The sequence below is a fragment of the Anastrepha obliqua genome, chromosome 1 (genome assembly GCF_027943255.1).
Source record: "Anastrepha obliqua isolate idAnaObli1 chromosome 1, idAnaObli1_1.0, whole genome shotgun sequence".
Classification (NCBI taxonomy): domain Eukaryota; kingdom Metazoa; phylum Arthropoda; class Insecta; order Diptera; family Tephritidae; genus Anastrepha; species Anastrepha obliqua.
Window position 1 is genome coordinate 179,656,608 of NC_072892.1, and position 13,630 is coordinate 179,670,237.

Here is a 13,630-nt window from a genome sequence, read left to right on the forward strand (position 1 = left end):
TGGTCGGTACCATTACAGGACACAACCCATGGGGTCAGCATATGAGCACCATTGGAATCATCGAAGACCCGGTATGCCTGTCATGCTTGCAGGAGGCGGATAGCACTGAGCACTTTCTCTGTGAGTGTCCTGCCTTTGCTAGAACACGGCTACGAGTTTTGGTTTCCGATGTCATGAGAATGAGTAATATTCGTTCTCTAAAACTGGAGGATATTTACAGATTTGCCAAAGAATCTGGAAAATTCTCACAGGACTAACTATCTCTGTCTCTATTCTTTCCTATCTCTTTGTCTGATAATTTTTTCTTCCCTCCTTTACTATCTACCCTCTTTAAAGAGCATATACAATGGGTTATTTAGCCTGAGTGTTTTAGGAGCCACCAAATCTCCTGGTGCTCCTTGACTCGACCTTTTCGAATTTCAATTTTCCTTTGTTCGCTTTAAGCTAAAATTATCAGAAGGCAATGAAATTCTAGCATGAGCTCAAAAATCTTTCATAACTCTACAGAACCCACTCCCTCTTATTGCTAAATGTTCGCTGATCAACTGAAAATCGCTAATTTTGAGTAGTTTATCCTTTCGCTTAGGTTCATCGTCATTCAATCATGCAAGGTTGCCTTGATTTTTATTATTTCCTCGAATGTATTTATTCTAGCACCCATAAAAGAATCAAACTTTTTTTTTCTGAAATGAGTTAGGGCAATTTATGCATCTAAATCTCCAGTTTTAAAAGCCCTAAAAGAATTTATTTTGCTTCGAAAATCTGGTGCAATGTATTTTCCTTTGGCTTAATCTAAATATAAATTATTCCTGGTTACTTTATTTTGACATTTTTTATAGGGATTTCGAAATAAATAAATAGATAAATTATTATAATTTAAACAATATTTTACAAATTCTATATCAATTCTTTATCGGAAATCGAAGAAAATGGAGTGCCTCCTTGCTTTCAAAAATTACGATTTCACTGATTTATTCTTTAAATTTACAAATGCTTCACAAAATCCATTTTAATGTCTTTTAGTGTCACTGGGCGTTCAAAAGGCTATTTGAATCTCATATTTGCATTCTTTTGACTGCTGAGTTCTTCTCTACTTTGCTAAACTTTTCGCTAGAAAAGAGCGAAGAACTTGAAGAACTGCCATGAATTCAAATGTGTTTTGTGTTAATTTTCTTCGGTGGCCTACATTTCTTCTGATATGTTCTTAGGCATAAATGTTTAGTTGTTTATTTTTGTTTGCAGCCGAAAATAATTTATGCTTCGCTGTGAATTTAAATTCTGTACAGTGACGCGTAAATACAAGCGGATTTGATTCGATAACCGCAAGAATGCGACTGCTTTTGGTAGCTGGGGCGTATACGCAACCTCGTTTCTAAAGAACTCGAAAGAACCAACGAACACAAGCTGAGTGGTCGATCGCCGGCTTAGCAGTAGCAGCATACCTCAAACATTTATGAGGAATGTTTGAGCTATTGCAACAACAACAAAAACCAAAGTGGACTTAGGTTCACTTGCAGCACATCCGAAGTCATTCGAAGACATTTATCGGCAAAGTACTGTAGATTGTAAAAAAATGTACAACAAATTTCAAGAAATCAAAAAAAAAGAAATGTTATCCACTGCTTTGATACTCGGTATCGCAAATTGACCAAGGGTGGGAAAATCGATTACTCGCTTAGCAATAATATAATTTTTAACTAAGAAGATACAAAACAGAAGTATTTTATATTATTTTCCTTGTTTTGTTTCATAAACTGTAGGAATTGCATTACGGGGATTAGAAACATTTGTGAAAATATTTGGTTAAAATATTTTTTAATAAATTTTCTCATTTTTTTTAAATTATTACAGATTGTTATGAGAAAAAAATGCAAGGAAAATTTATGCTTTCAAAATATTTTTCAACGTACCAAAAATTCATAACTTCCTTCCCAGAAATGGGGAATTTTTAGTCTTTAAAAATCTTCTGTTATAATTTTTTCTAAATGTACTGCCAAAAAACTAATTCGCCGCAAGCTATTGTTCAACCACACTATGATTGCTAATAAAGAATGTTTTTGTAAAACTATTTCATCACAATTAAAAGCAAAAACTAAAGTGAAATAAAAAAGAAAGACTAAAATATTAAAAGTTTGGAAACACAAACAGAGAAATTAGGTCAATTTACTGCATAGCAGAGGAAAAAACGAGCGAAAAGGATGAGGTTCGCTTGAGTAATGACGTCAGCACAATGTGCGTACATGTATGCGTACATACTCGTATGTACGTACGTACGTGTGTATGTATGTGCATACGTGCATTCCTTTGTGCTGTGGTTTCGGAAACGAAACGGCGAAAGGCCAAGAATTTCTTATTAAAATTTTTGTGAATCCAATGTGCAGTTGGTGAATAACATGCACATATGTGCATACCTATACACATGGACATGTGTACGTAAAAAATTTGATTTTATATGGTTTAAAATGCTGAATTGAGGCTCATGCACCGACGCATGCATACTTGGGTATGTTGAAATAATCAAGGACGTAACTGCATGAAGCAGTTAGAGGGCATTACATAATTATTAATATATATTTCTATTCTATTTTTCGGAAAAATTTTCAAACATTCCAATCCGTTTGGGTAGTGAAACAACAAATAATGTATTTCAAATGGAATTTCACAACACTGGTTAGCTTTATCGAAAACAAAGCGCACTATAACACAGGGTTGTATGTTCAATGACACAACGGCATAACGGAGTCATATAGTGTTTTAATGTTATAGTAAATATATTTCTCCCCAAAATTTACGGCACCTTTCTGGTCTAGAATTTCGAAAAAATTGTTTTTTTCACGTTACGATAATTCATCCTTTCAAAAATATACTTGGAAATTTTTATATTGATATTCATTGTAGTTTAGGCGTTATATATATACAATACTAGCAAACCCGGCCCGCTTCGCTGGGCAAAGACACGGTGGATCCACGTTTTGGCATATATTTCGAGACCCTAGTCATCAATAAGTATGAAAATTACCCCGTATTAAAGCACTTATCAACAGCTTTCATTTGATACCCATATTGTACATACACAACCAAAGGTTACCCGGGTCCACGTTTTGACTTATATCTCGAGACCCCAGTCACGGAGCGGCATGAAAAATACTCTGTACTAAAGCATTCACCAACAGCTTCCATTTGATTTCCATATTGTACAAACACATTCTAGGCTCCACGTTTTGGTCTCTAGACCAGAGACCCTAGACATCAATAGGTATGAAAATTACCCCGTATTAAAGCACTTATCAACAGCTTTCATTTGATACCCATACTGAACATACACAACAAAAGGTTACCCGGGTCCACGTTTTGTTCTATATCTCGAGACCCCAGTCACGGAGCGGTATGAAAAATACTCTGAACTAAAGCATTCACCAACAGCTTCAATTTGATATCCATATTGTACAAACACATTCGAGGGCCCACGTTTTGGTCTCTATCTCGAGACCCTACTCACGGAGCGGCATGAAAAATACTCTGAACTAAAGCATTCACCAACAGCTTCCATTTGATACCCATATTGTACATACACATCCGAAGGTTACCCGGGTCCACGTTTTGACCTATATCTCGAGCTCTATCCACCAATAGGTATCCAAACTATACGTAAACCATCTTCAATACCTACTTAACAATGTGTGTAAGTTTGGTTTAATTCGGTGCAAAGACACGGCCGGTTAGCGAACACACACAAAAAGTTGACTTTATTTTATATATAAGATATAATTGGCGCGTACACCCTTTTTGGGTGTTTGGCCGAGGTCCTCTTCCTATTTGTGGTGTGCGTTTTGATGTTGTACCACAAATGGAGGGACCTACAGAGACAGAAATACTCTCGGAGGTTTGCCATCACCTGCCGAGGGGCGGCCGCTATTAGAAAAATGTTTCTCTTAATTGCGAATGATAGTCACGCATCAACCCATTTGGCTGCGGCGGCCACCGTTACAGTCCGATACCGGTTTGGAGTACGACGCCCAAGTATAAGCGCGTTAACCGTGTTTTTTTCGAAACTATGTTTTCCGAATTGGCGTTGGTAATTTCTCAAAAAGTGCTGAACCGATTGATTTGAATTTTTAATATGTTATTGAGTAGACTTGTAGCTCTCGCGGGTAGCAGAATTATAATTATATAATCAATTGTTCTATTTTTTTATGAGCGAGAAGGTGAAAAAATACTTTTTCTTCTAGGTTGTCCCAATAAACAGATAAAATATCTAGAAGAAATTGTTTTTTTTTGTAAATCTGCTACCCAGCATTGCGACATATCTCCTCATGAATAATCGGCCAAATTTTTGTTTTGTCAGACGTAGCTGAGCACCCTAATCAGTTAAGCCAGTTTTGTTATTATAGTCATTGAAAAAAATATGTGTTTTTTTTTGTAAATAAATAATTGATCTAATGAATAAAAACGATTTTCAATTGATACCGATTGTTTTTCTTCAGTTTTCAACGCCTTCAATTTTCACGTCTCTAGGCCAGAAAGGTGCCTTAACTGCAGTTAACAGCTCTGTTAAGTTGCGGAAATGCATTAAATACATTGATTAGAGTTAATTAGCTGCTCCAGGATTTCTTTTTTAAATTTTGAATTTGTTGACTAATAATGGCTATCTATCTGGCTACTTATATCTAGAGGATCATTAGTCAACTTTTTTATCTTAGGCATTTTTTTTTTATTACAAACAAATTTCAGTATTACCCGCTCATTTCGTATATTTTTACTAAAATTTAAGTGGAAGCACTTTTTTGTACTAAAACTCAACCAGAAAAAAATTATATAGTACATTTTACTTAGTTTACTTTGCTTGTATATTCACGTCTCCGGCGGCGCCTGAAAACATCCTTTTACAAGTGTTTGCATGTGAATGCGGCTGTCAATGTTAACATAACATTTTTTCTTCGGCTATACATTTGTAGCATAGCTATCACTGTTAATGTAACATTTTTTCTTAGGTCATACATTTGTAATCTGGCTTTCACTGTTTACATAAAATACTTCCTTAGGCTATGCATTTGTTACATGGCTATCACTGTTTAAATAACACTTCCTGTCAAGTCGGCAATAGTAAGTTAACAGATACTCCAGTGAGTTGAGCTGAGATTAAGTGAAGCCAATTTTGAAAGAATGGTTACGAGTCTTAATACATCAACAATAATAAGAGAGTTTGGTTAAGGCTCAATTGAGTTAAAGGATCGGGGAAAATAAGTCAAATTCTAAAAAAAAAAATAGTATGCAACTGTTGTGTGTTATAAAGGAAAGCTTGGTTCGACATTAGAGTCACGGTTACTCATAATTTTTATATATTGGAATAATCTACATTCCCAAATTGTTGAGTTGTTTTTCTGCAACTACAGACAACTGAATCCCTCTAATGAATCTTTATTTATAAACTAAATTTTATGCAGCTTGGAAACAGCTTGTAATTTCTAAGGAAATACATAAATATGACTCGCCAATACCAACTAAACATATCAGAAATCATATTTGCGCTTTCCTGCAAAAAAAAAAAAGAAAAATACTGAACATTATTTTCAACTAAATTAAAGTGAAAATGCAAAAATATTTAAAATTGTATTAAAGTGTGGTGCGACGTGGAATATGAAAAATGTATAATTATGAAAAATCAAATTACGTCAACAAAGAAGTCCAGCATACATACCTACATTGAAATATGCCAAGGATAAATGTAGTGCATAAAATTCAGACAAAATGATAATTAAATGAATTAAATTTTATTAAAATAGCAAACGCACAATAATCTCATTACCTTTGCATGTGGGTGCCAGCATAAAATTCATACAAAATGTTCGGTTGCATCTACCAATTATGGGACTGGTGAGTAATTTACACAGAGTGAATCATAAAAAACTGCAATAACTGTAAATGTGTTGTATGTATGAGCATTAAGGTGCAACACTTTTCATTCAAAAAAAAAAAAAAAAAATAGATATACAATATTTTCCATTCGACCAATAAAATTATTATATTTAACGAACTACGTCAAAATATTTCGCACAAATATTAATATTTTAGGAATCACTAAACCAATTTCAAAGTATCCACAAAACTCACATTATTTTGATGGCATTGATAAAATTGATAAACAATTTTATGCAGACTTAACTACGTAACTTAACTAGACTATGCTACCTTGATACTTACAGCTTTGAAAGGCTATAATCTATCCCTGGACTGGAGCTCGAACGACTTCTACAATTGCGCGAACAGTACGCGCATCCTGAGTGATGCATATTTTCGCTAAAAAGGACTCTGATCTGGTACCGCTATGGGCCAAAATGGTCTCTGCGTGGCTTCGGCTAGCCAGTTAATCTAACCCTTATGCAGACTTTTTAAGCTTAAACTCTTATACTCAACTATTTAAAATTAAATAAAAAAATATTTGTAAAAAAACTCGATTGAAGGTTTTAAATCGGTCCTACTAACGCAATTCTTAAAATGTTTACGGAAAAAAAAATTTATGTTTGAAAATTTATTAAATATAAAAAATTTTATAAATCAACTGTTTTTGGTGAGGTACCTTAATGTATATACATATATTTATGTGTTTTTGTGATATGCGTATTAAAAATAAAATAGCAAAAATGCAAAAAAAGCCTATACATTTATGAATAAGGGCGCTGAGTGCAAAGGCAAAACTAAATTGCACAAATTGCATTTCTTTTTTACATTGCACAGAATACAAACATAAACACACATATCCAGCTATGCTTGTAAGTAGTTACCTGGGGCAGGGGAGTTAATTTAATTTCGTGCCCGCTTTTACGACAGGTAGTCAGCTGTGGGTCCAAAGTCGACCAGGAAGATGAGTGCGAAAACATAGAGTATTCCATTAGGAATGCCTGTTTTTAATTTTGCATCAGTTTTCTATTGGTCTTGCAGGATTACTGATGAACAGTTGCCATTTGTGAACTTTGGGCTTTAGTCATGGAGAATGAGACGCAGTTAAGGAAGCATTGGATTGGCTGCTTGCTTCTGTAGTTACTGTAAAGGTCGTCAATATCTACCCCCGACAGAATGGACTGACTTCTCTCTTGATGTCATCCAAATATTTCGATATTAGGCTAATTTGGGTTCACGGTCACTGTGGCAGAAAGTTGCTGGTCTGATGAGCTGCTTAATCAGAGGACCCTGGAGACGGTTTCATCACGAGAGGATTGTGGTTCCTACTAGAACTTGTAGTTTACTCCTGAAAAGAGTAGCCTCATATCAACACAGCAAGTGCCGAGCTAGTGTGCAGTCGTGCAAAGTCGCGAGGTGCTTCTGGTCACGGGTAGTTCGGGGGCGCTCGAGAGAACTTCTAAGGCTAACAAAGATGCAGCTATCGAATTTCGTAGGTATCCTTATCGGACATTGTCCGTTAAGTGTCCATGCGGTGAGACTTGGGAATGATCTAAGTCCATTTTGCAGAAGCTATCTGAAGGATGAAGTGGAATCATCTCAGCACCTTCTTCTTAGCTGCCCTGGTCTCATCGTGCAAAGTTTTAGGAACCTGAACTCTCACTTTTTTGCTACACCTACGTTAAGTATCACATACCTGAAGAAATTCATCAGTAGCTTGCAGAGGTTAATACCACTGTTGGTCGCCATCCTCTAATCCAAAGTCTCTTCTTCTTTTTCCACCTGTTTGGTTCTTTTCCTCCTTTCATCTCCCAGTATGGTATCAGAATGGACAAATTTTGATGATTTGTTCAAGTGAGCCCCTTGTAAGCTCAGCCATTTATCCTGTCCTGCCGTATGCACGGAGTTCTAAAGAAAGAAATGAGCTTAGTCTGAAGATCCTATTTTCTAAATGTTGATAAGTGACAGTGACAACTTCATCATATAAACTTTCATGTAACATTTTGACTGGCGAAGTAAGCTTATTTGCTATAGATACAAATCTTCAAAAAGCAAATCTATGAAAATACTACATAGTAAATCCGGTCACGCCCCGATGCGGCTCTACTTGATATGAAATTAATGGAAAAGTAAAGAAAAGCATTATAGTATATAATTTAACCTCGTCGTTGTTGTAGCAGCATAAAATAGTGTTCATAATCTTAGGAAATTCTGCCGGTTTGACCGCCCTTGTTTGGATATAAATCCGGGTAGCTTAGGTACCATAGAACCGACTGTCATGGGAGTGAATATTTAGTACTTAAATATAAATAAAACAGCTTCAGCGCCACTTATCGAGTCAGTTTTGAAACAAAATATTTCTCTTCGCGCAGCTAATGTTGGAATTGCAGCTGTTGGAATTTACGACCAATCGGACCACAAACACGATTTCTGAAGATATCTCGACCATAGCGTCACCTATTGAAAAATCTTGCGGCTTTCTTCTACCTCACTTTAAGGCAATCTTATCCTGTTTCTTATCTTATCCGGTTTCAATTCAATCGGCTGGCTACATTTTTAGTTTACCGGTCAGGTAGACAGTACCTGATAGAAGTACCAGTCTGGCCACCCATGAGACCAAAAACGCCAAATGTTTTTTATAAGATTACATGAGAAAGAAAATATTTCCACCTACATAGTTGAATAAAAACGTTTTCTTTCCTATTTCCCAGTTAAATGCCATGGTAGTGTATTTGCCCGCATGCAAGGGGAACTTTACATCAATTAAAAGCAATTAAATTGATACAATTTCAGCAGCCCTAAAATCAGTGGGGAGATAAATGAAAAATGCAATGAAAAATTAAAAAAATGAGAATATCCGAATAAAGCGAAAATGAAAGGGGAACCAAAGTGACGCACCTTTTTCAGCGCTTACGTCAAAGGCTAACGCTGTGACCGCTGTGAAATTGCAATCTTCTGCAGCCCTGCAGGCTAACTTGCAGCAATGTATATTCCCATAAATATAGTTTTTTGCTTGCGCAATCTAATAAATTTTCGCTTATTTGTACTCTTGCAGGTTGGACGCCCCGCCACTCTTCAACGCCGCCACCATGGATGCGAAAAAGCTGCAACAACTGCAGCAAGCTAACGCTCAGAAAAAATTGCCACTAGCCTACCAAACGAACATTGTCGACTATCGTTCCGCCACACATTCGCCCGTCTTTCAACAACAACAAGCCGCTGCAATGAGCGCCTATCATGCCGGTGTCGGCGGGGGCGGCGGGGGCGGCGGCGGCAGCAGTGGCTACCAGCAAAGCCCCACGGCCACCTCCTCAAGTGGCGGCCCACTCACTCCCATCGACATGCAACCACAGCCAAATAAAATGCTTCTAAAGCATATGACTGGTAGTGGCGGCAACACATCGAGCAGCACACACAGCTCGCCATATCACCAGTCATCGTACAACAGCGGCGGCGAGCAGCTATACCAGTCGCCAACGGAGCGCACCTATTTAACAGCCGCGGGCCGCTTGCAGGCAACCTCAGCGCTAAATCCTGCCTCGGCGCTACAACAACAATACCAGCAACTACAACAGGCGAAGTTGCAAGCTCAGATGCAGACGCAGAATGAGGCTGCGCAACAGCAGCAGCGCACATTCGCTATGCGGCAAGCATTGAATCCGCCAGTGCCACAAGGACATTTCCACATGAGTCAGTCATCGAGCATCATGTCGTCGATTACTATGCAACAGCAACAGCAGCAACAACAACAACAACAACAGAACGCAGCTGCAACACATGGGCGCGCGCCACCATCCAGCTTAAATTTGAACAGTCAATTCCAGCCAGCGGGCGGTCCACTGAAAGTCAATCAAAAACAGCAGCAGCAACATTATCACCAGCAGCAGGATCAGCAAATCTACGCACAACAACAGCAGCATCAACTGCAACTACAGCTGCAGCATCAGCAACAATTGCAGCAGCAACACGCACATCAGCAGCAGCAGCAGCAACAACAACAACAGCAGCAGCAACAGCACCGTCTGAAGGCAGAACAACCCACGCCCGGTAGCGAGCAGAGTCCCGTCTACATACAACAAAATCATCCTGGCCATGTCGTCAATCAAGCTTGCCAGACACAAATTTCGGCGGTAAAAGGTGGCGCCGTTGTACAGAAAACTACGCCCAGCTCAGAGGACTCGTCGGGCAAGAGTCCTTCGCACGCGCCTCTAGACCGTAAGAAGAGTGTCGGCTCAATGCAAGCGCTCAAGTCACCCATCACCAAGCGGCCAGCCTCCTCGCCGGTCACCCTCTCCGGTTGGCTGTACAAGCAGGGCTCTGACGGTTTGAAAGTGTGGCGCAAGCGCTGGTTCGTGCTAGCCGAATATTGCCTCTACTACTACAAAGGTCCCGAGGAGGAGAAGCTGCTCGGCTCCATACTCTTGCCATCATACAAAGTGTCGGCCTGTCTGCCAGAAGACAAAATCTATCGAAAGTACGCCTTTAAGTGTGAACACCAAAATATGCGCACCTACTGGTTGGCCGCTGAGACAGGTGAGGCGATGGTGCAGTGGGTGCGCGCACTCACCGCCGCCACAACAATGCAGGCACCCAACAGCGGCGAGTCAGAACAGCCGAGTGCCTCTTCTTCGCTCAACCACAGCGGCGAGAACTCCGACTCGGGCATACACACACTCCAGTCGCAGCAGAGTAAAATGAGCCTTAACCAAGGTCAGATGACGCCCGCGTCCGAGCATGCTAATGCGAACTCAGCATCGAGCAGCAACAGCGGCGGTGGTGGCGGCGCACAGCCCTTGTATGCAAATGCGCCACCTAAACCACGACGCATTAACGATGGCGGTTACTCCTCTCCTAGTCCCGAACATTCGATTGACAACGAACGTAAATCGCACCACCAGCAACAGCAGCAGCAAGCAGGTCGCCACAGCGGACTCATGTCACCGACGCTGCAACAAATGCAACAACAGCAGCAGCAGCACTATCAACAACAACAACAGACGCGCGCCGCACAGCAACCACAACAGCATCATGCCATTTACGATACACGCACTGGCAATGTCTCATCCGCATTGCGGCTACAACAAGCACAACAACAATACTCTGTAGACCAATTGGAGGCGCAACTGCAACAGCAAATGGGCTTGTCCCCAGAAGATTATGCCAAATCGCCGCCACCGCCGGCTACACATTCCAATTATATGGATATCGAGGAGCAAATGTTGCGTCTGCAACAACAACATCGAAATGGTGAGGAGATTTATGGCGAACGCGAGCTTTATATGCAAAAGCTGATGCAGCAACGTTACCCAGCACACTTGGCGCTGTATCCGAATGCGGAACGGCGCACACCAGATGCGTATGGACGCTCGAAAAATCGCATCTTCTCAGATTATGAAGACATCTACAACTTAACACAGGCTGGCATGCCCACTTCAGCACAGGAAGCGCTATTGCAGGAGGCGGCCAGCTATCGGAGGCCGTTGAGTCCTCCAACCTATGATGGCAGTAAGCATGTGCCCGCAATGCCGATGCGTTACACACCCAATCACATGGAGGTAAGTAGAATGGTAATCGATTTAACACCAGGATTAAGAAGAGCCACGCTGAAGTTGAGGAAGGACTAGGATAGGTTACATTTACTTATAGGTACCAAAAAGAAAGTTAAACGTATTTTTTTGACAAAATTTGCTTGCCCATGCATATTAAATATCTCAGTGCTTAGAAAAACCGGCGACTTTTCGATTGATAAAAACAAAAGATTCGGCTCATTTGGCTGCGGCGTACACCCAATATATCTAAACCATCCTGAATATAGTTTTGATAATAAGTTTTCCAGATTGGCTCAAGAAAGAAAGTCATTTGTTAGAAGGTTCAAAGAAAATTAACGTTAAGCCGCATCCCAAAGCATCCCCATATGCTCTGAGCAGACATTTTGGGGTAATCAATCAAGCAATAAGTTGAGAAGAATGCTATAGCCATGACTAATAACAGAGACTAAATTAGATTTCCGGGCGACTACTTCTTCTAGGCTCCGATCTGAACTGGGTCAACAGAGCCCGTCTGATTGGCTTCACTCGATTTCTTGGCGAAGGTTTACGCAAATGTAGCGATGGCACTGCGGAACTCTTTTCTCAGCATCATAATGGGTTCCTGTGGCTACCGCTTGAACCCCTTCGAAGAGCAGCTTATCTATCCTAACAACGTTAATTATTTCAACTGCAGTACTCGTATTTGCAAATGACAGAAAATTCGAATCGCTATTTGTTCGTATAAACGAAATTTCGAACATTCATAAAATTTACTCAGGTTTGAAAAGTGCTTCGCCGGGGTTTTTTCAACTTTTTCAACGGTAATAAAGGCATATACAGGGTGCCTGGTGGCAGAATTAAGTTTTAAATTTAAAGTTTCTCCCTAATCGCTCAGCGTATAAGCGGTCCCCGCTTTAACTTCGTCATTCGTACGGGTTATCTAGTCACGATATCGCAGTGGGCGGCTGAAAGGTGTGTGTTCGCAATCGAAGCGTATTGGAAGGCCAGTGATTCGGGTGCAACTGCTCGTCGGACATTTTTTTATGTTACAATATTCGACGTTTACGTGATAACCTGTGATAACCCAAGTGAATATTTGATTTGTTCATGAGTGAAACGGTTCCGGGTAGCAAGTTCGGGGGAAAACAGCCCACGGCCGAACATCGAACACAAATGAAAATATTGAACTCGTCGCTACAAATTTTCACGATAATCTGCGTCAGTCCATGAGCAAGAGAGCAGCCCCCTGGGACTTCCAAAAATTATTGTACGTGAAATAATATATTAAGAAGGATCTCAGATTTCACCCCTTCATAATCCAAATCGTGCAGGGAAGTAAGTCTAACGGTTACAATTTGCGCAACATTAATACGAGACAATGTTGGAGCGATTTCTTAGGGTAAACACTAGCTTTTGGAGTGAAGAAACCCATTTTCATTTAAATGGAAGTGTAAATTACAAAACTTCCATTATTAGCCACCTAAAAGACAATGGTTACTCACTATTAAAATATCAACTGCCACGTAGTGCAGGTTTGGTGTGCATAGTGGAATAATTGGGCAAACATTTTTTGAAAATCGTTGAGGGCAAGCAATTCCTGAGGATGGTGCATCTTAGGCGATGCATGTTGAACGATTATTTTCTGCCAATATTTTTTCCGTAACAAACTGAAAAGTCGTTTCGGTGACATATACAAGCCATGCAGGTCTCCTGTTTTCACCCCTAGGCACTTTTTCCGGTAGAGGTTTTTCGGTAAAGTCTATGAAACAAACCCAGTGGCCATCTCAACATTAAAAGAAACTATCGTTCGCACGGTTAATGACAAAGCCAAATGCTTAATCAGAGGATTATTAAAGCCTCGTTAGGCCAAGCTGAACTCAATGTCACAACAGTAAAGGGATGTCCGTAAGGAGGAGTTCTTTCTCCACTGCTATGGTCCCTACTAGTTGATGACTTGGTGCAGCCCCTAAACAATAAGGGATTTATAACCATTGGTTATGCAGATGACATATCTGTTTAAATAAAAGGCAACCATGAAAGGACACTAACAGACTTAATGCAAAATGCCTTGAACGCAACATGGGAATGGTGTAAAAAGGAGGGGCTGTCGATCAACCCTAACAAAACCACAATTATCCCCTTCACAAGAAAATAAAAAGTTGGTGTTTCCTATATTAAAAATAAATGAAACAGTGATAGAACTA

At 39.8% G+C, this 13,630-nt stretch overlaps 1 protein-coding gene across 2 annotated transcripts in view; it reads left to right on the forward strand.

Moving 5' to 3' along the window:
- LOC129242380 (uncharacterized) overlaps positions 1-13,630 on the forward strand; it is a 329,060-nt gene that overhangs the window by 247,639 nt on the left and 67,791 nt on the right. For both annotated transcript variants that reach the window (XM_054878991.1, XM_054879000.1), the window contains one exon: positions 8,954-11,453. In XM_054878991.1, coding sequence (XP_054734966.1) covers positions 8,988-11,453 — 2,466 coding nt within the window. In that variant the 5' untranslated portion in view covers positions 8,954-8,987. The remainder of the gene's footprint in view (positions 1-8,953; positions 11,454-13,630) is intronic.